Here is a 27,245-nt window from a genome sequence, read left to right as displayed (position 1 = left end):
ACTCCTGGACACCTTTGGGGGAAGGTATGGCAGCCTATGGAGGAAATAAGGCACCCTTTGTGATTGTTAAAAGCACAAAAACTCATTGGAACTGTCAAGCTATCGAAGAACTGTCAAGCATATCCAGCTGTTAAAGAGCTATCCAGCAGTCAAAGAACTGTCAAGGAACCATCCCGCTCCTGTGAAGATGGGAAATGCTATGTTTGGCGGTGGCACTTAGAATTTTCAGCCATTTCTGGGATATTTTGCCATGATGGAAAGGTTCTCCATTGTGCTGAAAATCTGGGCCAAGCTGTTCCTGCCTCTGGACAGTGGAGAAGAAAATTAGATTCTTATTCAATGCTGATGTCCAATGGGAAATTGAATTCTGTGGGATTATGAGCAATAAACTAGGAAAGGCATGGTATAGGTTCACAGGAACTAAAACAAAGAGAATGTTTGACCTTACTTGAGGGCTGCAAACACTTGGGTACAAAACCCAGTATTGCTTTAAGCATGAAAGCAAAATACTGCGGAAGCTGGAAATCTGAAATAAAAATGAAAATGCTGGAAAAACTCAGCAGGTCTGGCAGCATCTGTTTCTCTCTTCACAAGTAATAATTTAAGCATATTTGAGAGAGGAAAGGAGAAAATGAGAGTGGGAATGGATGGAATTATCTCCTGAGTTTTTCCATAACACTGTCTAAAATATGAAAGAAAATGCCAGTCTAACATTTATGATCGTGTTATGCAATATAACTGACTATTGATCACCATACCTGGTTTTACTTTGAAAGCAAGGGCCCAAGATGTTTCCTTTTACAAAAACGGAGCTAGCTTCTCCTTTTTCATAACTGATGACCCCTAACAAAAGTCCATTCTTAGAAGCGGCACATTTAAAAGCAATATGTTCCTGCAATTAATGCTGTTGCAACTTGGTTCCAAGTGATGTATCACATAAGACACATAAGTAGAGATTTGCTTACCTGCCTGGCTGGTCGTGACATTGATGGAGACATACTGCTTAGGGCTGGGGCTCAGCTCAGATACACCATTCAAAGCCTCAAGGTCGAAGGTATAATTAGTATGAGGCAGTAGATTGGTAACAAGAACTTTTGTGTATGTTAATCCAAACTGATGGGGGATGAAATGGAGGCCATTCCCACAGAGGCTGCACTTCCTGGGGTCCCCCACACACCTCTTGCAGCGAATGTTGTACATAATGTCATTCCTGCCACCACTGTCCCTGGGTGGGCTCCACTCTAGGGTGATGGAGGTCTCATTTGTTGTGGATATGGGGTTTTCTGGTGCTGTTGGAGGTCCTAATATAGGGGAAAAAGCAAATTGCATGAATAATGCTTGCACCATAGGTTCCATGTACAGACTATTACATTTTTTAACAATTTCCTTTTCTTTTAGATGATAATTCTTTTAGATTCCTCATATGGAAAGCATGTGATATTTCAAATTGCATTTGCTTTATATCAACAGGCAAATGTCTAACAGTGTTGCTCCCTGTATATCATAGTACATTGTTTAATAAAGACTATACACTGTAATCATAAGATTCTAAAGTGCAGCTATGCTTAATAAAGCCAGAAAATCTAACTTCAGTGAAAATGCTAGGTAATTGTACTCCTACACAAGCATAACTCCTGTGCTTGTGTCTGTGTTCCTGATACAATTGTGAAGGCCTAATCTCAAACTCGACGACTACACCATGTAATGCACAGTATGGTTTTCCACTTGAAAGTGTAGGTATGGGATATCTTAATGGCGACAAGGTGGATTGGTTTCTCACTCTTGAAATCAGTGCTCATGTTAGTTATTGGTCAGGTTGACCTTTTTTTTTTAAGTGTAATTACTAATGCCTGTAGAGAGTTACAAATATTCTGTTTTTTGAGTTTTCTGTTGATATGGTTTTTTTCTTGGCTGGTTCTTGGTCTTTGTTAATACATTTGGTTCAGTGTCACACTGGAAATAACTTTTCATACGGACAGGTGCGGCAGGTATAGGCCTGGAAAATCGATGGCCACTGTACAAGCCTCCAATGTTTACTGCACAACATATATTTGTTGTGAAGGGTTAACCTCAGAAGCGTACATGATGCTGATGTAATAATGATGTCAGATCACATGACTGAGAAGCAAGAGAGATCTTGAAGAGAGCAGAAGCTCTTACCTCGTGTGGAGGTCCAAATGTGTAAATACTTGCTGTAAATAAATAGTTCTGGTTAAAAAGTCTATGGACTCGAGCAGCATACCTTTGGGAGACTAGGCAATTGCCAAACCCCATCTAAACCCCTACCACACAATAAAACATTGGGGATGGCAAAAAAAAGTGTCCAAAAATCGGTGTTGGAATCTTTGCTGAAGCAGATGAGGACCCTAAAACCTGTTTCAGGTCCCATCTGCAATACTGCTTTGTCCTGAGGCAACTGACATTACGTTTTGCTTCTGTTTGAGGTAGATGTACCAATCATACACAAGGATTGGTGAAACAATAATGTGGGTTAATATTTGAAGCTTAGACAATGTACCGGTAGATTTACTAGGAGGCTAAATATAGTTCACTTGGGGCAGAATTTCCCTCCCGTTGAGGGGGAGGTTCAGGAGCGGGCGCGTGGAGGTGCGCCTCCAATCGAAACCTCCGATTGGGGGCACACCGCCATTTTATATGGGCGAGCCAATTAAAGCCCGCCCAGCATGATGTCTGCCAGGAAGCGCTGTGCGCTCCCTGTGTGGGCGGGGGGATTCCCTGAGCTGAGAGTGCGCTCTTTCGCGCATGCACACAAAAAAGCACGCTCATCTCCCTGAGGCTAAGTGCTGCCTCAGGGGGATCAGCTCCAAATGTAAACATACTAAAAGTAGAAAATAAAATCTCCCTGACATGTCCCCTCATGTGAAACTTCTTTAAATTTTTAAAAACCTACATGAAACCTCATCCACTTTCTCTGAAGCCCGCCAAGGCTCCCGGCCTGCCCGCCAACCTTAAGGTTGGACGGGCAGGTCCATTAATGATGTTAATGAGTCATTCAATGGCCTCAGTAGGCCATTGACAGGTTGACGGGCGCACAGCTGATTCGGCTGAGCTCCTGCCGATCTTAAAATTGAAATGACGTGGGGTGGCGTTGGGAGTTCTGCCCTGCAATTTACCTACTGCCTACAAGTCATGGGACTAATTCAATCCATTCTGTTGAGGTTGTAATGATTGACAGTATTTTATGGTGCACTCCCTTAAAGGTGTATGCACATCACATCACAATAGCTGGCACTGGCTACACTCAGGAAAACAAGGTCTTTGTGTAGCCCAAAGGGCAGTCCGTCAACGAATCGGTGCAGGCCTCCAGCAAAAAGATAGGTTTTTGTTGAAATCCCTTAACTGAATCTGAAGCTGGGAGGAAAAGAACGCTTCCTGATCCCAGATTAAAGCCCTCCTCTGTTTCTCACTCCCCACTTTCCAGTCTTAATATGTTTAATATCCTCTTGCCTTGTTCTCCCATGTTCTGTTTTTTTCGACAGGCATTAACCTATTTAAAATAAATAGGCTACCAGCTGTCTAAAAATAGCACACACGAGTTCGGAATGTGACTGCATTAAACAGTCTTATTACATTTCTCAACTATCCCAAAGCATTTCACACAGAGAGGATTAGATCTTGCAGTTACTGCTGCTTTGGAAATTGTAGCTGCCATTTTGGGCCAAGCAACAGGACTGAGAGAAATAGCAGTTAACTTGTTGTGGTAGTGTCAGCTGAGAAAGGAATTTTGGCCAAGCCACAAAGAGAACACTTCAATGCACCAGCACTTCAGTGTATTAGCAAAGCTGTACTGAATTGTCTGAAAAATGGTTTGTGGGATGGCAGGTTAAGGTGAAGCTCAGTATATCCTCTAATATGAATATAAAAGAGTCATTGAAACCCTTCACCAAAAAATTGGGAGTGTTCCCAATTTCCTATCCAGCTTTTATCCCTCAATGATCTGCTAATTTTATTTCATTGCTGATGTGGGATCTTGCTGTGCTCAAATTGGCTGCCATCTCTCCCTTTATTACAACAGTGACTACACTTCGGAAGTAATTTGGTGCCTGTGAAGTGTTTTGGGTGTGTCCTGAGCTTGTGAAATGCACCCTATAAAAGCAGCCCACTTGATTAGCACTCCATCCATCACTTTAAACATTCACAGACCCCCCAAAGCACCAACATATCACTGATGCACAGATACATTGCAATAATTCATCAAGGCTCCTTCATCAGCACCTTCCAAACCCGTGGGTTCTACCACCTAGAAGGACAAGGGCAGCAGGTGCATGGGAACACCACCACCTGCAAGTTCCTCTCCAAGCCATCCTGAATCGGAACTATATTGCCAGTCCTTTACTGTTGCTGGGTCAAAATCCTGGAACACCCTCCCTAACGGTCCTAGCGTGTATGTTTAAAATTCTATTAAAGAATTTTTAAAAATGCTTTCTTTTCTCAAGTCAAAATCCACAATGGAATTCAATAGGGGCACGAACTCAATGAAGCCTTACCAGCCGTCTGTATAAGATGCTGACCTATATGAACACTTTGCTGCAGCAGTGATAACTTGAATTCACAGAGGGCTTTTAGCAAAGCAAAATGTTCCAAAATGTTTAAGAGTGTAATGGGACAAAAGAAATTGACACCAGGCCAAAGAAACAGACGTGACCAAAAGCTTGGTACAAAAGGTAGTTTTGAAATAGCCTCTTAGAGGAGAAGTAAGAGGCGGAAAGGTTTATGGTGTGAATTCCAGAGCTAAGGGTTGAGAGTCTAGACGGCAGAAGGCGCAGCGCCAAAGATGGGGTGTTTTTCACAAAAGAAGGAAAATGTGACCCTTTATTTGTTCAGATAGTTTAGACCGTCTTGCAGATTCTTGGCTGGTATTTTTAGAGGGCGCAGTGGTATCCAGTTGTTCCATCGTCACCTGTATTTCCAGGCATTCTTATGACTGGCAAACGCAAGGGAATGCTGGTACAAGCATAAAGCTGCTCCAGGGATACAGAGGAAAGATGGTGCACACAGTACAGAAAAAAAACAGAAACTTGCAAGTCTGGTAGTGAAATAAACTCAATATTACAGCCTTATAAGTCTTCTTTCTTTCTAACATAGTTGACTTTTTGTAAGACTTTTTTAGTCAGTTAATACTAGACACATGAGCCCACTAAAATATTTCAGGAAAATACATCAAACATTTGACAAATTTGTGAAAAATAACTGGCAGATGGAATGACTTCCAGACATCACTGTGGGTACCATTGCTATATGATCTGCTCTCAGGGAAGATTCCTACAAGTACAAGGTTTACTCATTCTATTTCCACAAAATTTTTAATATTCATTTGGCATTAAAGAGAATGTGTCAATTTCATAAATTTGTTTCCTCTTTTAAATAAAACATCTTCCTATATAATTTAATGAGATTGACACGGTCATCTGTCTGGAGTTTTGCAACAACTTCGTCTTCCTTTTCTCCTGCAACTGTTCCATTATTCTCATTTAAAGGGGCATTGTTGTCTAAAAGAAAGACAGACTTGCATTTATCTAACATCTTCAATGAGTCAGAAAGAGCATCCCAGAGTGTTTCACAGGCACAAAGTGCTTTTGAAGTGTAGTTAGTGACTGTTGTAACATAAGAAACACAGCAGCCAATTTGCACACAGCAAGCATCCATCAACAGCAATATGATAATGACCAGACAATCTGTTTTAGTGATGGTGATTAAGGGATAAATAGTGACCAGCTCACTGGGGACAACTATTGTGTTCTGCTTCAAAATAGTGCCATTGGATCTTTTACGTTCAATTGGGAGGGCAGATGGGATCATCGTTTAATATCTCATCTGAAAATCGTCAACCCCAATAGCGTACCACTCCCTCAGTACTGCGCTGGAGTGTCAGCCTTGAATTTTGTACTCAACTTACTGGAATGAGACTTTTGAACCCAGAACAATTAAAAAGAGGGAGTAGCTGAGCAATTGATGACAGGGGAGATGAAGAACATACCCTTGCTCGGATATTCAAAAATAAACTACAATCTTCCTATCACAACATCCAACATTTTAAAATGATTCCTGGTGTTTTGTTTCCATTATCCTGCTCAGAAGTCCATTCAACATGTCGATCACTGTTTGCATGAAGAATTTCTTGACAGCAATTTTTCTTTAACACATTTGAATCTGAGCACCTTGTCCTACTGTTATGAGTCAATTTGAAATGATTTTCCAGATTTGCATTTTCTACATCATTTGCTCTCTTCTATTGTGTTAGCTTGAAAGACAAATTTTTCCAATTCAATCTTCAGATGCTAGGAATCAGTCCAGTGATTCATGAAGCTAGACATGGTGCCAAAAAGGAACAGATCTCTCCAAGTTGGCTGTCAGCTAGGAGACTATGCAGATACTTTCAGATAATTACATTGGACTCTTTAAATACAGCATTCCTAAAAAGCTGATGACAGACTCGCTCAGTGCTGCCACACCAGATATTATCAAGCAAACTACGCTTACTTTTATGATTTGAAAGCCGAAAGACTTTGTTGTCAGTCACACCCTTTAACAAACTTCAAATGAAAGACATGACTACAACCTAAGTCAATGAACAGTGAGATTTGCTTTCAGGGTGCTTCTGATGATTGGGGTTTAACATTAAAACCAGATGATGAAGCCTAAGTCGCTATAATATCAATAGACCTTCATCTGGCTGGTCAGAGTACAAATTCCAATCTTGACTTAAACCACATTTATATTGTACAGAAGTAATTGTTTATCTTGGCTGCCAGAACATTGCAATCCACCTTATTTATATTGGATAGTGGCCCAACATTTACTTTTTGAACAAAGAATAAGATCTTGCAAATGTGTGCAGCATTTGAGAAATCGGCTGTTTCCACTACCAGAAACAGTACAAACAGAGGCTGGAAATCTCTGCCAAGTATGGAACACGTGAACACTCTAGAATCATAATCTTAATGGAACAGTAGATTTGAATATCCTTGACTTTGGCTCTAAGAGCAGTCTAGATGTATTACAACTAGTGAGAAGATCTGTCATTTCTTTATTGAGTCCAGCTTTTAACCCTAGCCAATAGAAACAGTAGTCTGTGCTTGGACAGATCTGTTCAAAGCAGAAATTAACACTATATAAAAACACTGGATTTTTTTTTCTCTAAAGGCACATAAAACATGTCAAACATAAAATTGATTGGAAGATTCTCTGGATTATCAGTTGAATCTGCAGTGAGTCTTGAATCATTTAGGAAGAACTCAGACCAAAAAAGGACTTACTACAGAGATACGGAGATCTTAGTTTTCCTTCGGAGGACTTCACCAGTGCCATCAAAAGCACCAACGTAAAATGATTAAGACCAAGACTCCAGTGACTTGTGCCGAGAAATCTAGATTCCTCCAGAAACTAGCAGCCAGTAAAGCGCAGCAGAGATCTGCTGTAAACTCTGCTGTGTTCGGTGAATTTTCACAGAAAGTACCAGCAGTATGGTGGCACAACAAAGGAGTTCTGGCTCAAAGATAAATACTCACTGACTTAAGAACAGAACAATGAGATCTCAAAGACCATTGGGTTTGCCCTGATCCCCTCAAGCTACAGGCTCTGTGGGAAGGATACCCTGCAACTTCATACGAATTTCTTGGAGATATTCCAATGCCCTTGACTCTCCCTTGCGCTGGGTAATTATAGTATTTGGAGGATTTCGGACTTGATGATTTGCAACTAAAAATTGGTTTAAAAGGAAAAATCCAGCAGATAGTCATTCATTTTTAAACCAGGTCAGCACCGGAGGAGTGACCTCAGAACTAGATTCTACACAGGCCATGATTTCAATCCTTATTTCAATGTCTTCATTAAAAAAATTGGCCTTCTGCCACAATATATACATAAATTGAATCATAGAATGGTAATAGCACAGAAGGAGGCTATTCAGCCCATTGTGTATGTGCTGTCCGTTCACTGTAACCCTGCAGATTTTTTCTCCTCGGGTGCTTATCTAATTCTCACTGAAAAGCCATGAGTGAATCCGCTTCCACCATTCTCTCATGGAGGGCGATCCAGATCCAAACAAATCCACCTCACTGTCGAAAAAGGTTTTTAACTCATGTCACCATTAGTTTATGGAGATTTGGTGCATTAAGCAGTGTGAGAGGTTGATGGAAAGATGGATAGGACATCTCACTGACCTTGAGCACCAGCGGGAGGTCATTAGACTTCTTGTGACACTGCTGCCAGGTACTCGGGTCCAGTCTCCAAGAACTGACTTTCCTGGCCGCCTGCTCACACTCCTTTCTGAGAGTGGGCCTTGGGGTCTCCTGTTGCCTTGCGGCACCATGTCACCTCTACTCATGCCCACCTGCACCACTAATGTCTCCAATGCCACATCCATCAGTCACTTTGCAAGAATTTTGATCATTGAAATATCTTTTTCATCTTCTCTTTAAGAGGGAGCCTGTCTTTAAGAAAAAAGCAGGCTGCCCATACCGTGTGATCAACACCGCTGCTGATGCCCCCTGCTGTGCATAGAGCTGGCCAGAAGAGTTGAGAAGGGGAGACCAATGGCCAGATTTTACTAATGGCGAGTGAGCTGGGCGGGAGCAGGCGGGCCAATTAAGGCCTGCCCAGTGTGAATCGCAGCTCCCAAGATCAGCGGGAAGGGATGGATGGCTGCGGGAGTCCAATCACCGCTGGGTCCAATGGCGACCCAGCAGCCGATACAAAAATGGCGCAAGCAGCCTTCCAAAGGCTGACACAGATGTCGCACAGAGGATGACAGACAGCGCTCTCGGAGAGCAAGCCAGGTGGGAGGGCAGGTCAGTGGGGCAGTGTGCCCCGAGATTTTTGGATGAGTGCCTCGCTGCCCTCCTTGTGCCAAGGGACGGGGGAGGAGGTGCCCCCGCGTAACAAAACGTGCCTGGGAGGAGGTGGCAGAAAGGGTCAGCTCCCACGACGTTGTGAGACACACCTGGGTGCAGTTCCGCAAGCGGCTTAATGACCTGTTGCGATCAGGAAGGGTGAGTACCGTGTTGGCATGGGTCACTTAGCACAGCGGTTAGGTAGGCACCCATGCCCCCACCCCCAACTCAGAATTTTGCTTTTGCATTCATTCATTCATTCACGGGATGTGGCCTTCGCTGGGTGGGGCAGCATTTTTTGCTCATCCCTAGCTACCCCTGAGAGGTGGTGCTCAGCTGCCTTCTGTATCCGCTGCATGTGGTGCAGGTACACCCACGGTACTGTTTGGGATCGAGCTCCAGGATCTGGACTTAGCCACAGTGGTGGAGCGCGAAATATTTCAAAGTCAGGATGCTGAGTGACTTGGAGTGGAACTTCCAGGTGATGGTGTTCTCATGCATCTGCTGACATTGCCCTTCTAGGCGGTAGTGTTCGTGGGTTTGGAAGGCCTTAGAGTGTAAGCGGCAAATATGATGGAGACAGCATCTGGGCAAGGGGGTCAGCCCTGGCTGCTTGGAGTGGGTGTATGGCGGCTCCAGGGTCACGAATCGGATGAGCCCTGCAATGTTTCACTCAGGTGGGGGTGGCAGGGCTGCAATCGCAATGCAGGTACAGGGTGGACTAATCAATGCTGCTTCCTCCTTTCAGGAGAAGATTGCACACAGTAACGCTGAGCGGCTGTGGACTGGCGGAGGGCAGCCCCGCCTTCTCATACTGACCAGATACTAGCAGGAGGCTCTCGAGCTGGAGAGGCGCCATGAGCCCAGGTCATGGAGAAGCGTCATGTGTCCTATGATAATGGAAGAAGGAGCGCATCCTGATCCTGGGTGCCAGGCATGCACATTAACAGTGAAGCAGCTTCAATTAATCAAATGTCCTTGTTCTTCCTTTCAGCCTCACTGGAGCACGCCCACACTCAAGAGGCAGAGGGACCACCGCTGACCCCTGAGGGCCCAGAAGATATAAATGCACCAGCGTCACATCCTCTCAGCCAGGCAGGCACCAGCGCAGATTCCAGCACCTCGGTGGGGATAAGATCATTAGCTAGTGTCCCAGGGCACAGTGGTGAGGGCACTTCACACTTGCTTGAGGTGCAGGCAGAGACAGGGAGCACCCAGGGTGCCAGCAGTTGGAGGACTGCTGGGGACCAGGAACGTGCTCAGTCAGTGGCTGATGATGGGCCTCTGGAGTCGTCCGTGAGGCAACAAATGCTGCAAGTCCAGCAGGGTGTGCGGGAGGATCTGGCCAAGATACATGAGGGAATGCGTGCCATGGTTTCCGTGATGGAGGAGTCCGTGCGGAGCATGAGCAATGCAATGATCCTCATGGCTGAGCACAATGCCTCCTGCACAGAGAGAGTGGACTCTCATGGAGAGAATCCTCCAGGAGAACAATCAAAGTTTTCTGGGGATGCGCTTGGACCTGCAAGCCCTCACAGCAGCATTGACTTCAGCTGGTCAGTGTCAGTGTGGGAGATGGATTGGGCACCCAATATCCCAGCTAGGTGCCCATGCATCAATGGTAAGCAGGGAGGTCCAAAGCGAGCTCATGTTGGTACACGAGCTGCCTGTTGTCTCTGCGGGCTCCTCTCAGGGCGCTCTAAATTATGGCAGCAGCTCCTCCGCCCCTCTGCCAGTGACCATGGCATCTGATGAGGCTGTGGCAATTGGGGAGATGCCAGTCATGCCACTGGCCGCTTCCTCCTAGTTGAGGCCAGCACAGGCTCCACGGGCCAAAGGACGCCCGCCGAGGTCATCAAGGCCAACGAGACAGCAGAGTGAGCAGGCTGTCTCCAATGCTGGTGCCATTGAGGGGGAAGCACCGAGAGGTAGCACCCCGCAAACGTAAATATAAATCACCTTAGGCACAACACGGGCTTTTGGCCCCGTTTCAGTTGTTTTTAAGTACGTGTGCTGTTCAATACCTTTAATGGACTTTGATTCCTGCATGCAAGTTTGCAACCATTAAATGTTCTAGTTCTCAACGAGCCTCTGGGTGCTTCATTAGTTCTGCTGTTGAAGGGGAACCCATAATGTTATGAATGACTTGTTTGTCATTGAGCTTTATTGACAAGGCACATAGTTAATGTTCCTAACCAGGTAGATGTTGCTCTCAGGTATCGAGGAAGGAGCCTGCGGCCCTGGCTTGTGTTGGTGGTTCATCTTTGGTAGGCTAGCTGAAGGAGCATTGGGTCAAAGCCCCCCGGGTGTCCCTGCCTCCCTGGAGGTTTCCCAGGTTGGCGTCTATCCTGTCAGCGTTCTCCTGAGTGTGCTCGTCCTCGGACTCACTACTGGACTCATCTTCTGCAGCCAGAGCATCTGCGTCCACATCTTATTCCTCCACTGCATCCCCCCTTTGCAGCGCTAGATTGTGGAGAGAGCAGCACGCAAACACTAACAGTGACACACGATCTGGGGGGTACTGGAGTGCACTCCCTGAATGGTCCAGGCATCGGAAGCGCATCTCGAGAAGACTGATGGTTCTCTCTACCACAGCCCTTGGGGAGAAGTGGCTCCTTTTGTACCATTGCTCGGTATCTGGCCTTGGATAGCGGAGAGACGTCAAGAGCCACCTTCTGAGGGGATAGCCCTTGTCACCCACCAGCCATCCAACCAGCCAGGCTGGAGCACTGAAGATCCTCGGCACCTGGTAGCATCTCAGGATGTAGGCGTCATGGGAGCTGCCTAGGCGCCTTACACAGACTTGCAGAATCTGCATCCTATGGTCACACACTATCTGCACGTTCATGGAGTGGAATCCCTTCCTGGTGACGAAGGCTCCCAGCTTACCCACTGGCACCTTGATGACCACATGTGTGCAGTCTATTGCACCCTGGACACGGGGAACCCAGAAATCACCGCAAAGCCTCTGGCTGGTCTCGTCTGTGCGGTAGTGAATGAAAGTCAATGCACACCTGAACAAAGCATCTGTCACCAGCTTGACACAAGTGTGGACAGCTAAATGGGAGACTCCACAAAGATCACCCAGCGATCCCTGGAAAGAGCCGGAGGCATAGAAGTTGAGGGCCACCGTGGGCTTCAGTGCCACTAGCATGGGGTTTCCACCCACACAGTTGGAGCTGATCTCAGGGCCGACCAACTGACAGGTGGAGGTCACTGTCTCCCTTGAGAGACAGAGCCTCCTTCAGCACTGCACCTCGGACATATTGAGGTAGCTGCATTACCGCCTGTAAACCCTGGCAACAGGATAGTTGAGTCTTCTGCGGCCCCTTCTGCCTTGGACTTCCTCTTGGCCCTGCGCCCCTTGTGTCTGCACCTGTACTCCCAAAGGTGGCTCCTCTGGAGGCTGAATATGGACACCTGGCCTTCTTCCCCTTCTGGCCCTTTCTTCCTCCTCAGAGGAGGTGCCTCCAGCAGAAAGCACAATCCCCATTCCCAGGGTAAGGGAAGGCTGTCTGAAACCTGTAAGGCCCCAACTGTTAAGATTCCTCCAGCATCCTGAACTGAAGTCTGTTCTTTCTGTCAAAGCAGCTCTGAAGAGAATTGAAGTTGTCCTGTTCACATGAGCAAGTAGCAGTAAGTTTAAAAACTAGAGTACTAACAATTTGCAACGAACCCATTCTTCCCTCTTATCCCGCTGTGGATGAGGCTTTTAAAAATGTGGCCGACCCACCTGCCTGTTGCGCACGTGTGATGCAAATTGCATGGGCTGTGAAAAATTACTGTCAACTGCTTCCTCAAGGGCCTTAGCTGGCCCATTAATTAATGGCAGGCGCACCTCAGAACTCATAGGGTGCCTGCCCTCTGAAATATCGTGATGGCGCATGGTGACATCGGGACGCACGCCCGATGTCATCGCGCATCATTTTACACACAGTGTGTCAGGCTTGCCCCCTCACGCCGATGGCTAAATTCTGCCCAATGTTGGAGACAAAGATAATGGCACTGAAATGATGCAGATTAGAGGTTGCTACAACCGGGATGGGAGGACTGCGCAGTTTGTCTAACCCCACCACTCCACAGATCGTACAATTGTGTAAATGTATAATTCACTCACCAAAATGTCCTATGAAGCACCTTCATCACTATTAGACCCAGAATAAGAGAGAACTTTAAACAAGCTTCTTTCAATAAACTCAGAATGATTATTTTACTTAAAAAAAAACCTTCTTTTTAAAAACAAGTTGCAAGAACTGGTTAACACACTGGTAATCTGGAAGTGTAACTATCTACCTTTTTTAAAATGCATACACTCTGCGCGTGCATGCATTCAGACAGACACACACACACATCTCACATAAAAAAAAAATAGGGTCTCTGCAGAGATGGGCGGTTGATGAAATAAACTTTATAAAAAGGATAAATTTTGCAGGGTTTTGATGTCATCGATTTGGTGCTTCCTTGTGAGAGAATGGGTCACTAGTCCTACTCGATGTCTGGAGGTTCTCAACAACAGAGCATCAGCATGGAGCAAAATAGATCTGGTTCGACCCTTCTTGTCTCAGCCCCTCAGGTTTCCAAATACAGGCAAGTTCACCTGAGATGAGAATTTTTAGCTGGATACTGATAACCACACTGTATTTCAAGCAAGGCAGGGAGAGCGCAAACCAGGCAGCTTTTTCTCTTCTCAGTTCATTCTCAACTGAGTTCAAATATAAAGCTCCTCTGTCAGGTGATATGCAATAAATCGCCAGGCCTTTGCCTTTAAAACAGTCTTTTTTCCATCGATTAAAGTGATTGCAGTTCAAATAAACAAATATCTCTCCTCCACAATTGCCATGCTGGTCATTTAGCTGATGTCATGTGATTTCTTGGAAAAGGCATGCTTGCTCCAGTCCAAGATGAACTTGTGACCCTTTTTCAAAAAAAATACAAGTCAGCTCCCAAGTGTCCAAATAATGCAATGGTCTTCCAAACTTTAAAAGCAAATATAGCTCTTGTAGATATGGTTCTAACAGGGTAGAGTAGTTTTGTGTCTTACCCACCTCAAACTGAATGGACATGGTGAGAATGCAGTCTCCACACCTAGAAATCAAGGCAGATGAATTTCTAGCCTAAATCTCTGATATGCTTTGGGGCATCCTGAGGATGTAGTTTCTTCCTTTAGACTGACCTTTAGGTTGACTGATGTGACATGATTTCACTGATGAACATACTGAAAATACAAACATAGCCAAATGCATCCATTGAGTCAACATTGTACTTTCAAAGCTTATCCCTTACATCAACATTGTCCAAACATAGCATTACTTCAAGATGTTTCACTCAGTTCAAGGAGAACTCACCTGGTTCCATTATTATCCATTCAATTATAGTCAGGGTATAACTTGCAATGGCTTCCCTTCCTACTCCAACAGCATTACCACTGGTGCCAAAAGGATCTATCCTTGATAGCCTCCTATTTCTCACCTATTTGTTGCCCCTTGGTAACATCATCTGAAAACACAGTATTAGTTTTCATATGTACATTGATGCCACCTGGCTCTACTTCACCACTACCTCTCTCAACTTCTCCACCATTAATAAATTATCAGGTTGCTTAATCAATGTCCAGAACAGAATAAGCAGAAATTTCCTCCGAATAAATATAATCGGAAGACTAAAGTCATTGCCTTCATTCCCCGCTCCAAACTCTATTCCCTAGCTAGTGACTCCATCCTTGTCCCTGGCAACTGCCTGAGATGAAACTAGATTATTCAAAACCTTGGTATCATAATTGGCCTCAAGATGAGCTTCTGACCACATACCCGTGCCATCACAAAGACCGCCTATTTCAACCCTATAACGTCATGCAACTTCCCCTTGCCTCATCTCATCTGCTACTGAAACCTTCATTCATGTCTTTGTTACCTCTAGATTAGATTATTCGAATGCAATCCTGGCTGGCCTCCCACATTCTACTCTCTGTAAACTTGAGGGCATGGTAACTCTCTGCTGCCCATGTCATTACTTGCACCAAGTCTCGTTTGTCTATCATCCCTGTGCTTGCTGATTTACACTGCCTCCCAGTCAAACAATATCTCTTATTAAAAGTCTCAATCTTGTTTTCAACTTCCTCCTTGGACTCATCCCTCCTTATTTCTGTAATCTCCTCCGAGATATCTGTACTCTTCTAATTCCAGACTCTCGAGGATCCCTGATTTTAATTGCTCCATCATTGGTAGCTGTGCTTTCAGCTGCCAAGGCTCTAAGCTCTGAAATTCCCTCCCTAAAACTCTCCGACTCTCTATCTCTCTTTGCTCCTTTAAGATGCTCCTTTAAACCGATCTCTTTCACCAAGTTTGTGGTCATCTGTCCTACCATCACCTATGTGTCTTGGTGTCAAATTTTGCTTCATTATACTCCTGTGAAGCACTCTGGGATGTTTTATGTTAAAGGCGCTCCATATATATGATATATTATATATTATATATACAGTTGAGTTTTATCAGCTACACAGAAATCAGATTGATGGGCTGGAATTTTCCAGCCATCCCCACCCACCCCGTGGTGGGTACCCCCATAGCAGGGACAGCGAGCCATTCAAATCTCCATTCACGTTGGCAGGACTGGAGGATCCTGCTGGTGTAAGGGGCTGGAAAATTCTGGCCATGGTCTTCATTCTTCTAAGCTTCATATTATGCACTGTTATCCAGAAGTATGAGTTAAACCTTTGGTAACACTTTGAAATGTCAACCTCTCTAAGCCGTGGGTGTTTTGAATCAGTGCTACAGTTTTATGGTAATGATCGTGGCCACCACAGAATGGTAAACATCCCTGCCTTTCACTCTGCGACGTGGCGATGAGTTTGGGAAAGCAGAGTTAAACCTACCATGTTCCTAGAGGAACCGAAGGTTCAAAAGAACAGACCAAAATCTGTTGAAACAATCTGACTGCGATCACACGCAAAAAAAAACATATGTTGAGATAATTTTAAACACAGACGCTCACTTTTTATTTATGGACTGAGGCAGTGAGACAAGTTGTTCTTTAGTCCACTGGCCTAGTTACTGTGGCAACATAGGAAAAGGCAGTTCTTTTGTGAGCACAAGGAAATGACCCCAATGTGAGTTTCATTCACAAATAACTTTAAACATTGTCTCCAAGTCATACTAGCTTCACCTGCCAGACACATGGAGCACATGACAACTATGACATCCAAATCCACCAACAAAACTTAACTTTAAAATACCAAATACATTCCATGTGCTGAGACAGTCTAAATGCCAACTCAAAATTTACAGGTGTCCCCATCTGCCTTGTCTTCCACCCTATCACCTCACAGTGATAGACATGGTACATTTACATAAAAGCAAGTCTACTTCAAAACTGCTGGCTCTCTCTAAGGGTAAAGCTAAGACGCAGTTGTAAAGACTTTCCTTTTTTTTATAGCATATTCAACATTTTGAATTCCTTTATAAATAGCTTAGACCAACCCCCCAAACGCCCAACCCTACAGGAAATTATCTACATGCATTGAGAAAATGCCTGCTAGTTTTACTTCATGGTACCAATAAAATATTTCTGGATCTGCTTTTAGCTGAAGAAAACCAGTAGAACTGACCTAATTGAAAAATGCCATATCCTGGATGCATCATTTAGCTTGTAAAAACACTTGTTCAGCCACCATAAATTCTCCTCTATATCTCCAGCTTCTTTTGGAGGCTTTAAGAATACTTTTCTATGAAATTGTTCCCCTTGCAAAATGCTGCTTTGATGTCAATGGATTTACATTTCCGTGAGTATGTCGCTACAAGTGCAAGGAAAATCCTCAGACTTCCTTTTTCCTCTTTGGAGAGTCTACACTAACTTCCTGTTCGCCCAGCTGTTCTTCAAATCACCGAGCTACAAGTATAGCCTAAGCTTTATACGTACCATCAGAAAATACTTTCTCCATATATATCCATCAATGGAACAACGCTGGCTGTCCTTTGTCTGACACCTCCGTGTAAACGCCAAAATCTCTCCACCTGTCGAGTTCTTTTTGTTTTGCCCCCTTTACCAATTTACCATATAACTTGTTAGTAGCCACTATAACTTCTCTACCATAGGGGCTCCTACTTCTTGAGTCGCTCCTCATCTGTTCTTTGGTTTTTGCTCTTGTTAAACTACGTCCCCTACTAGATCTCCTGTCCCTATCTGGACTACTACTACTCAACCTGTCCCTCCTGCGACTAGACTTCCTTTCACAAGTTCTTGATCTTTTCCTTGGACTATGATCCCCATTAAGCACATTGTCTGAACGTACACTATGATTCCTAGTTTTCCACATTTTCACTTCCCTCTGTCAATCTGATTCTGATATTCGGCCCCTTGTCTTGTACATTCAGACAGTTTTTGTGTTTCCCTGTGGCCTTTCCTGCCCTTCCTACTATGGTGACTTCCCTCCATTCACTAGCTCCTTCTGGCATAAATGCCATCCTAGTTCCAACTTTCGGTAGTTGATCTTTGTGACAACTGGCTTTAACCTGATCTTCACTCTCACTTGGTCCACTCTCAGTTAACCTGTTATCTGCCCCAATCTGTTGTTCGTTTAGGTCCGGCATATATGTAAGCAAAGTACTTGGTACACCTTCAGCTTCCATCGTATGTTCAGGTTCCGTCAACATGTAAGCAGTACCAGCAAGCAGTGCAGAATGTAGTCTAAGGCCTGAATCTTCTGGTCGGCGTGCGGGGGCGGGCCCTGCTCGCCGACGCGTAAAATCACACGCAGTGATGTCAGGCATGCGTCCCGACGTCACGGCGTGTCATTCAGATCTTCAGTTCAGTGGGCGCGCACCCATCGAACTGTCAAAGGCCTTTTAGGCCATTTAAATAGCAATTAAAACAATTAACAGGGCTGCCCATCCAATCTTAAGGTTGGGAGGCAGGCGAAGTGCCCAGGCGGCCTTCGCATTTATCATGAAACCTCATTCATGAGCAGGATGAGGTTTCATGAGTTTTTAAACTTTAATAAAAATTTTTAATAAAATTCTTAGACATGTCCCAGCCCATGTGACACTGCCACATGAGGAGACATGTCCAAATAATTTTTTGAAATCGTTTATTTACTTTTTGATAATGAAATTAAACTCCCTGAGGCAGCTCTACGCCATTTGAGTTTGTTTTTTGCATGTACTGCCCTCACTGGAGCAGTTGTCAATTTACAACTCGGTTGGTCAGCTATAGTTTTTGGAACATTTCGTCAATCACGGCATGATTTCTCTCAAATATCCCATTGCTAAAAGGACTGTCTGCTGCTCTGTATATTGCTACATTCAAATGTTCACATACTTGTGAATTCATCCTTGGCAAATTCTCATCCATTGTTCGTTTGATAGAATTAGAGAAAGCAATAGAAAGTCATTAGCTAGGGTCAGAGTAAGGGGGGAAGTAAAAAAATACTAAATCAGGGCTACTGTGTATGTATGTGAATGCATGGACTGCAGTTAATAAGATTGGTGAACTGCAGGCACAGGGTGATGAATAGAATTATGATATTAGTGCTATAACAGAGACCTAGCTCAAAGAAGGACAGACCTGAGCGTTAAATATTCCTGGGTACAAGGTGTTTAGGAGATACAGGAAAGGAAGACAAGGAGGGCTAGGGGGGAGTGGCAATATTGATTAAAGAAGGCATTACAATACTGGAGTGAGAGGATGTTCCTGAGGGGTCAAAGGCAGAATCTCTCTGGCTAGAGGTAAGGAATGAAAAAGGTGCAATAGCCCACCAACTAGTGGAAAGGTTGTAGAGAAACAAATTTGCAAAGAAATTACAGAGCAGTGCAAGAATTATACAGTAATTATAACTGGGGACTTCAATTATTCAAATATAGACTGGGATAATAATAGTGCAAAGGGACAAGAGGGACGAGAGTTCCTGAAATGTGTTCAAGAAAATTTTCTGTAGCAGTATGTTTCTAGTCCAACAAGACGAAGGCACTGTTGGACCTGATTCTGGGGAATGAATTAGCCCGAGTGGATCAAATTACAGTGGGAGAGCATTGAAGGGGCAATAACCATTGTATCATAAGGTTTAGGTTGGCTGTGAAAAAGGACAGGGAACAATCTAGAGCAGGGATAATTAACTGGGGGAAAGCCAACTTTGATGGGATGTTTGTGTTGATGGGATGAGAATGCATCTGAGTCGAGTGAGTTGGTATCAAATATTGGCAGAAAAGACGATGACTGAACAATAGGCCACCTTCAAAGAAAAAGTGTTGCAGGCAATGTCAAGGTATATTCCCTTGAAGGGGAGGCAGTGGCATTGTGATATTGTCACTGGACTAGTTTTTCAGAGACCCAGGGTAATGCTCTTGGGACCCGGGTTCGGATTACACAACGGCAGATGGTGAAATCTGAATTCAGTAAAAATCTGAAATTAAAAGTCTGAGGCTGACAATGAAACATTGCCAATTTATGTAAAAAAATCCATCTGGTTCACTAATATCCTTTAGGAAATCTGCTGTCCTTGTGACTCCAGACCCACAACAATGTGGTTAACTCTTAAATGCCCTCTGAACAAGGGCAGTTAGGGATAGGCAATAAATGCTGGCCTAGCTAGCAGAGGATGCCCACATCCCATGAATAAATTAAAAAGAACAGAGCGCTCTGAATGACACGATAGAAGTGAAAATGAAAAGGAAGAATCTGTGTGTACAACAGATGTCAAGTAGAAAATACAATGTAGAATCAAGCTAAATATAGAAGGACCAGAAGGGAAGTGAAGAAACTAATAAGAAAAGCAAAGAGAGAGCATAAAAAGAGACTAGCAACTGGTATAAAAGGGAATCTCAAGGTCTTCTTTCAGCATGTAAGGAATAAAAGGAGTGGCAAAAGAAAAAGTGGTGCTGATTAGGGATAAAAAAAGGGACTTGCACGTGGAGGCACGGGAAATAGCAAAGGTATTAAATGAGTACTTTGCATCTGTCTTCACACTGGAAGAAGATGCTACCCTGGTGGATTGGGCAGACATGTAGCAGGTGAAGTTAAATGTAGAGAAGTGTGAGGTGATTCATTTTGGCAGGAAGAATATGGTGAGACAGTATAAAATAAAGGAAGAAACTTCGAAGGAGGTGCAGGAACAGAGGGATCACAGTGTATATGTACATAAATCATTGAAGATGGCAGGTTGTGTTGAGAGAGCAGTTGATAAAACATATAGTATCTTAGGCATAAATTCGAAATAATTGGCAAAGGAATAATAATGATATGAGGGAAAATGTTTTCACCAGTGGGTGGCTGGAGTCTGCAGTGAACTTCCTGAGAGGGTGTTGGAGGCAGGTTCAATCGAGGTATTCGACAGGGAACAAAAACAAAAATATCTGTAAAAACTCAGCAGATCTGTGAGCATCTGCGGAGAGGAACACAGTTAACGTTTCGAGTCCGAATGACTCTTCATCAGAACAAATTTCCAGCAGCTGCAGTATTTTGTTTTTATATTCAAAAGGGAATTGGATTGCTATCTCAAAAGAAAAGAATGTGCAAGGTTACAGGGACAAGGCAGGGGAGTGGGACTAGGTAGAAAGCCAGTGCAGACTCGATGGGCCAAATGGACTCCTCCTACACTGTAAAGGTTCTGTGATTCTGTGATAGTGACAGTGGTATGGTACATGTGAAAGGCAAAGGTTCCCTCGCATATGATACAAAGCTTTCTAAAGATAGTCTGTATCATTAAACTGTTTTTACGTTAGAGAATTGTAGCTAATCAATAAGAATAAAGACTTGACTCCAAAATGGTGACAATCACAAGTACAATCACGGCCAAAAGTATCACAGGGTTTAAGATGCCTATAAAGGGATGAAACTGTTCATTGTTAAGATGTTAATATAACAACAAAATACACAGCAGGTCAGTCAGTATCTGAAAAGAGAAATAACTATTTACATTTTGGGCTTCCATTCCTTATCAGAACATGTGAGACATAGTCTGGGATTTTCCATGCCCGCCGGCGTAGGGCGTGTTCAGTGGCATCGGCAGATAATATGGTGAGAAAGCCAAAAATCGGTTTTGCGGCATTGTGAAACCAGTTGCAATCGTCCACTCAGCCTACCTATGGCAGGCCGCTTTCCCTACCATTGGGAACCTCATTGTAATACATCAGCAAATCATTATAAGGCCAGCCCGCTGAACTCATCTCCCCACCCTCTCCGCTGGATCGTCTGTGCACATCAGTGGGAAAATGTGCCAACGTGTGTCACAACAGCATATATAAGGTGTGCACTTCACTCAGGAGTTCAAGGTTTGCTTGCCTATCTTGTCTTGGTCAGCACTCACAGTCATCAACACCAGGCTTCACAGACAGCATCACATTACTTTTAGGGGGGCTCATGGGTAGGTCTCTACCTACCAGATCAGCCGTATGTGGGTGGCTTTTCAATGGCTGCAGGACTAGGGCTTGCTTGGGGAATGGGGAGAAGTAGCCTCAGGCAAGGGAAGAGGCTGCAGGACGAGGGCTGTACTGGGTAGGAGGGTACCCAAGGTGTGTCTGGGGGCATATGTTGATCTGTGCAAGTGGTCTCAAGATGGTGAGGGCTGAGGAGGCAGTCTCCAGAGGAGATGAGGCCAGATGGACATATGAGGGTGTGTGTGTGAGAATGGGTGCTGATGTCCCTTGAGATGGCAGTGAGTGAGATGCCAGTGAATGTGAGATGGGCTTAACTGTGTGAATTTAGAGTGATGAGATGGTTGCCATATCCTGGCTGCACAGATGAAATCATTCATCCTCTATCTGCATTGGATGGCCAACCTCTTCTGTGCAGCACTGGCACTGATCACCACTGCCATTGCATACCAAGCCAGAGTGCTAATGTGGCTGCCCCTCCTGCGGCGAGAGCGGGGGGTACAGGACATCACAGCGGGCCTTCACAATGTCCAAAGACACTCGAGGGCTGCATTCTTCTTGCCTTTAGGGGCCATGTCTTCTTTGCTGCAGTCCTGGGCTGGAAGCACTGAGCACGGCTGTACTTTAAATGTGGTGCCTGGCATGTTGAAGTGGCAAGGTGATGGCGTGGCAGGTGAATTGGAGCCCATCCATCATGGAAATGGCATGTATCCCGGGAATGCATAATTAATGCAACAGGTTTGGGATATGGCGTGAAAAACCACTAATGTGGTTGGTGGGTAAAACATAATTTTCCCCGCCCACTACTGCACTTAGTGCAAATCTGTGGCGATTCTGCCCATAGGAACATCAGAAATAGGAGTAGTAGGCCATTCAGCCCCTCAAGCTTGCTCCGCCATTAACTGGATCATGGCTAATCTTCTACCTCAATGCCATTTTCCCACACTATCTCTATAGCCCTTGATATCTTTAATATCTAGAAATCCAACAATCTCTGTCTTGAATATACTCAATGACTCTGAGCCTCCACAGCCCTCTGAGGTAGAGAATTCCAAAGATTCGCCCCCCCCCCACTCTCCCCCATTGAGTAAAGAAAATCCCCCTAATCTCAGTCCTAAATAGCCTACCTCTAATTCTGAGATTGTGTCCCCTGGTTCTAGACATCAGCAGCCCCCCCAACCAACCCCCACCAGCACCGCCCCCTGCCCCCGTCCCAGTCAGGGGAAATGCCCTTCCTACATCTATCCTGTTAAGCTCTGTAAGAATTTTGTATATTTTAAAGACATCGCCTCTCACTCTTCTAAACTCTAGAGAATATAGGCCCAGTCTCCTTAATCTCTCCTCATAGGACAATCCTGCCATCCCAAGAATCAGCCTGGTGCACCTTTGTTGCACTCCCTCTATAGCAAGTAAATTCTTACTTAGTTAAGGGGACCAAAACTGCGCGCAAAAGTCCAGGTGTGATCTTTACTCCTGTACTCAAATCTTCTTCCAATAAAGGCCAACATCCATTTGCCTTCCTAATTGCTTGCTGCACCTGCATGTTAGCTTTCAGTGACTTAATGAACAAGAACACCCTTTGGGCATCAACACTTCCCAACCTCTCACCATTTAAAAGATACTCTGCATTTCTGTATTATTCTCCTACCAAAGTGGATACCTTCACATTTTTCCGTATTATATTCAATTTGCTATCTTGCCCACTAACTTAGCCTGTCTAAATTCCCTTGAAGCCTCTTTGCATTTCCTTAAAACTCACATTCCTACCTATAATTTTGTGTCACCAGCAAATTTGGAAATATTACATTTGGTCCCCACATCCAAATCACTGAAATATACTGTGAATGGCTGAGGCAAGCACTGATCCTTGTGGTACCCCATTAGTAACATCCTGAGAATAACCCATTTATTCCTACTCTCTGTTTTCTGTCCATTAGCCAATTCTGAATCCATACCGGTATACCCAATCCCATGTGCCCTGATTTTGTTTACAAACCTCCTGTGTGGGACTGTAGTAACTATAGCTTTGGCAAATGTAGGACTGTAGCTTTAAGAATAATCTAGCGTTGTAAGGTCACATGATCTGTGCAAACCAATCAGTTTGCAGCAAGGGAACTCTAGGACGGAGTTCCTCTTAGTTATAGAATTTGATGCACACATGTAGCTGCTGCTGCTGTCTTGTAAATAAAGTTCAATGTTTCCATCAAGAAAAGTTGCCTGGAAAATCAACTAGATTACAGGGACCTTATCGAAAGTCTTCTGAAAATCCAAATATACCACATCCTTTGGTTCCCCCTTATCTATTCTGCTAGCTAAATTCTTAAAAAATTCTAACAGGTTTGTCAGACATGATTTTCCTTTCGTAAATCCATGTTGACTCTGCCCAATCCTACCATTATTTATAAGTGTCCAGTTATCACATTCTTTATAATAAATTCCCTAGATTCTAGCATTCTCCCTACTACTGATGTCAGGCTAACTGGTCTGCAGTCATCTGTTTACTCTCCCAATCCTTTCTTAAATAGTGGGGTCACATTGCTAACTAATCTGCAGGAATTGTTCCACAATCTATAGAATATTGGAAGATGGCACCAATGCATCCATTATCCTTACAGCCACCTCTTTCAACACTTTGGGATGTAGATCATCATGTCCAGGGGATTTATGTTTTTCCTTTCCTGAATTTTCTGTTTTTGTTTCTGATGATCAGCATTTGGAGTTTATTTTCTCTTCATCTTTGTTATTAATAAGAAACAGGATCAGGAGTAGGCCATTCAACCCCTGGAGGCTGCTCCACATTTCACTAAGACCACATGGCTAATCCTCCACTTCAATTCCACTTCCTTGGCCTATCCCCATATTCCTTGATTCCCTCAGCACCCAAAAAGCTATCAATCTTAGTCTTGAACATGTTCAATGACTAAGCATCCAAAAATTCCCTGGTAAAATGGCTAACAAGTTAAAAGTTAACTGTTTGAACATCAAAACACACATACAGACAACAAGTGGCAGGATGAAACTACTGGTGAAAAAACTAATGTGCCATATCGAGTCTGCTTTTCTTAAGGGAAAATAAATCTAAATCAATTCGCAAAGGCTGGAATACTTTTGTGAAGTCAGGTCATATACAAGAGGCAGATATTTTAAAAACACATATTTACTGTCTTTCTATCTTCATCTCTCACCCCCTCGTTATTCCGGGTTACTTTTAACCAAAAGAAAACAAAATGAGGAAACCCGGGTACTTTAGGAACAGTGATTTCCTCAGCTCATTAAGTGACAATTATGATGCTCATTTTGATTAATCTATTCCTTACAGTTATGCATGCCCAAGCTCCTCTGATTAATGCGCCCATCAGTCGAAAGTATTAGTGGTACAGTGCAATTCACTAACACCACTGATGTATACATGCTCCTTTTAAAGAAATGGCACACAGGTATTGAAAGACTCACCAAAAAAACTGCTACTTTATCACTACTGGATAACACAAATTAAATTTCAACTGTAAACAGTTCTCTTTTAGCATTAATTAAATGAAGCAAAATTGGTAGAATTTTGTGAATATATCCAGATAGAATTTGATTTTTTTTTAACTTAAGTATGGGAAAAATTTTAAGTTTTCTCATGAAATTGATATCAATTCTGATGGAATTTTTAAATTATGGTTTCCTTTCCTATAGATTTTAGCTGTTCTTAAATCACTTAGCTAGCCCTATATGAATAATTAGGGACTGTTACACACAGAGCTACTGCTCACAGCTTGGCACCGATGCTGTAAACGTAAACGGAGCGGCTTGCTAGGCTCTGGCAGTATCATGCAGACCAAATGTGCAGTTCACACAGAGAAGCCAGCGTGGCTCAGTCACTGCGTTATACAGACCTGTATCAGCAAGTGGGAAATGACCCGACAGCCAGAGATATCAGTTGGAAATATTCAAGCATAACACAAGCTTGTATACATGTAGCTATTTGCCTGTTGCTACTTTTTGCTGTGAATTCCTCTCAATCAGATAGAAGTGGCATAAGAGTCACTGCTATAAAGCTAAGGAGACAGTGTTTTAAGAGTCAACAAACTAATTTGTGGCATCAAAAGTTTGAGTTTTGAGAACTGAAGAAATTAGGGTGTATTAAGTATGAAAGAGAGGAAGCTGTGAGATTGGGTGGGATTCGATAGGACCAGAAATTCCTGCCCAAAATCAACAGACTTTTGGCTGCTCTCCCAAATTTTCTGGTCCCACCAGCAGTGTGCATCATTGCAGGGGGGATCTGAAAATCCCAGCCATTATCAACAAAAAATTCAAAATATTAGAAGTGCATAGATAAAATAAATCCAGTCCACCAATTCAATATGGGTGGAATAAGACATTAAAACAAGGGGGCACAGGGCAAAACAGATGAAAGGGCATCTTGGGAACGATGTGAGAAAGGATTTGATCCTCAGTTCCTGGAATGCGGTTTTAGTCTTTTTTCAAAAAGGAAATCAATTAGGGGTTTCCAGTCGATAAATTCAAAAATCACTTTTTGATATAAAGCCTGGTTTCAAACACCTCCGCACTATGTAGGATGAAAAATGTTAGCATTTCATTACGAGGTTGCTAAGAGGAAAACAGTGGTACACATTCATACTTAAGCACTCACTCACACTCAAACAGCCGGGCTGCAGCTTGGAACCAGCTCCCCATTATCCACAGCTTTCAGGATGATTTTCTGCTGAGGTAAACTCTGGATAAAGCATTAGCCATCACATTGTTTGTCCCTACAATGTACATAATCTTTAGGTGATATTGTTGCAAAAGCAGGCTCCATTAAAATAGCTTTACATTATAGGTTTTGAATTTCTCTACAAATGTTAAGGGGCTGCAATCTGTATTAAGGTCTCTCTATATCCATTTCGTACATATGTTTCAATTTTTGCTAATGCGATTCATCCTTTTTCATAGCAACTGTTCTTGGTGTGACTTTGCAGAGACAGGTTATCTTCCATTTCAATAAATGCAAAATACTGTGGATGCTGGAGATTTAAATAAAAACAGAGGTCTGAATTTTACGCTCGTCAGGCATGCGTGGTCGGGAAACGAGCCCCCAGCCGCGATTTCATGCTGGCTGGCTGTTAATTGGCTCAGCGCTGCCGGGGTGGGGGCGGGTGAGCTCTTCCACTGAGCCTCAGGGAGCTGCAGGCCTCCAAATAATCAAAGAAAGCACAATAATGCTGCAAAAAAATGTCCATGCAGCACAATCAAGCACCTGAAAGCATACCTCATAAAAAAAACACAGTCCCCAGGTATTTCTTTTTATTTTATATCCTAAGAGATTTCATCCCGCCCTTGGATGAGGTTTCATAAAAAATGTAAAGGTCACCCAGCCGATTGGCCCGTCCGCCAACCGTAAGATTGGATGGGCCATGATAAATCGCCCACAATTGCACCATTAATAGGTTTAATTGCCCACTTAATTGTCGGCAGGCGCTGTTCCAACTGCCGCACGCGTCCGCTGAGCAAAATATTCACGAGTGCACAATGATGTCAGGATGCTCGCCTGATGTCATCTTGCGCAATTTTACACCCGCTCTGGTTGGGCACACGTGCGCCCGCGAAACATAAAATTTTGCCCAGGAGACGCTGGGGAAACTTAGCAGGTCTGGCAATGTCTGTAGAGAGAGAAACAGAGTTAATGGAACTCAGGAGAAGAGCCAGATTAGACTTGAATGGTTTCATATTGGTTAATGTTTCAAGTCCAACATGAACTTTCTTCTGAGTTCCGTTAACTCTGTTTCTCTCTCCACAGATGCTACCAGACTTGCTGAGATTTTCTAGCACTTTCTGTTTATCTTTTTGTCTCCATTTCAACAATTTTGGAATGCAGAAGTGTGCAATTGGAAGCTATTTGCCATGGCCCATCCAATCTTATGGTTTCGATAGTTTTGGAATGCAGAAGGTACAGTGATGCATGTGCAGCCGTGACTATGATCCCAAGTCACTGAAATGTAGCTTTTTTTAAAAAAAAGACTCAATTATGGGTTTCCAGCCAATA

General features: G+C 43.7%; 1 protein-coding gene across 3 annotated transcripts in view; it reads right to left on the bottom strand.

Annotated features, from left to right (window-relative positions):
• epha4b (eph receptor A4b) overlaps positions 1-27,245 on the bottom strand; it is a 386,334-nt gene that overhangs the window by 138,642 nt on the left and 220,447 nt on the right. For all 3 annotated transcript variants that reach the window (XM_041174192.1, XM_041174183.1, XM_041174175.1), the window contains one exon: positions 966-1,301. In XM_041174192.1, the coding sequence (XP_041030126.1) occupies positions 966-1,301 (336 nt within the window). The remainder of the gene's footprint in view (positions 1-965; positions 1,302-27,245) is intronic.

The sequence above is a fragment of the Carcharodon carcharias genome, chromosome 2 (assembly GCF_017639515.1).
Source record: "Carcharodon carcharias isolate sCarCar2 chromosome 2, sCarCar2.pri, whole genome shotgun sequence".
NCBI lineage: Eukaryota > Metazoa > Chordata > Chondrichthyes > Lamniformes > Lamnidae > Carcharodon > Carcharodon carcharias.
The sequence above is the reverse complement of the archived record's forward strand: the minus strand, read 5'-3'. Positions and strand labels throughout refer to the sequence as shown.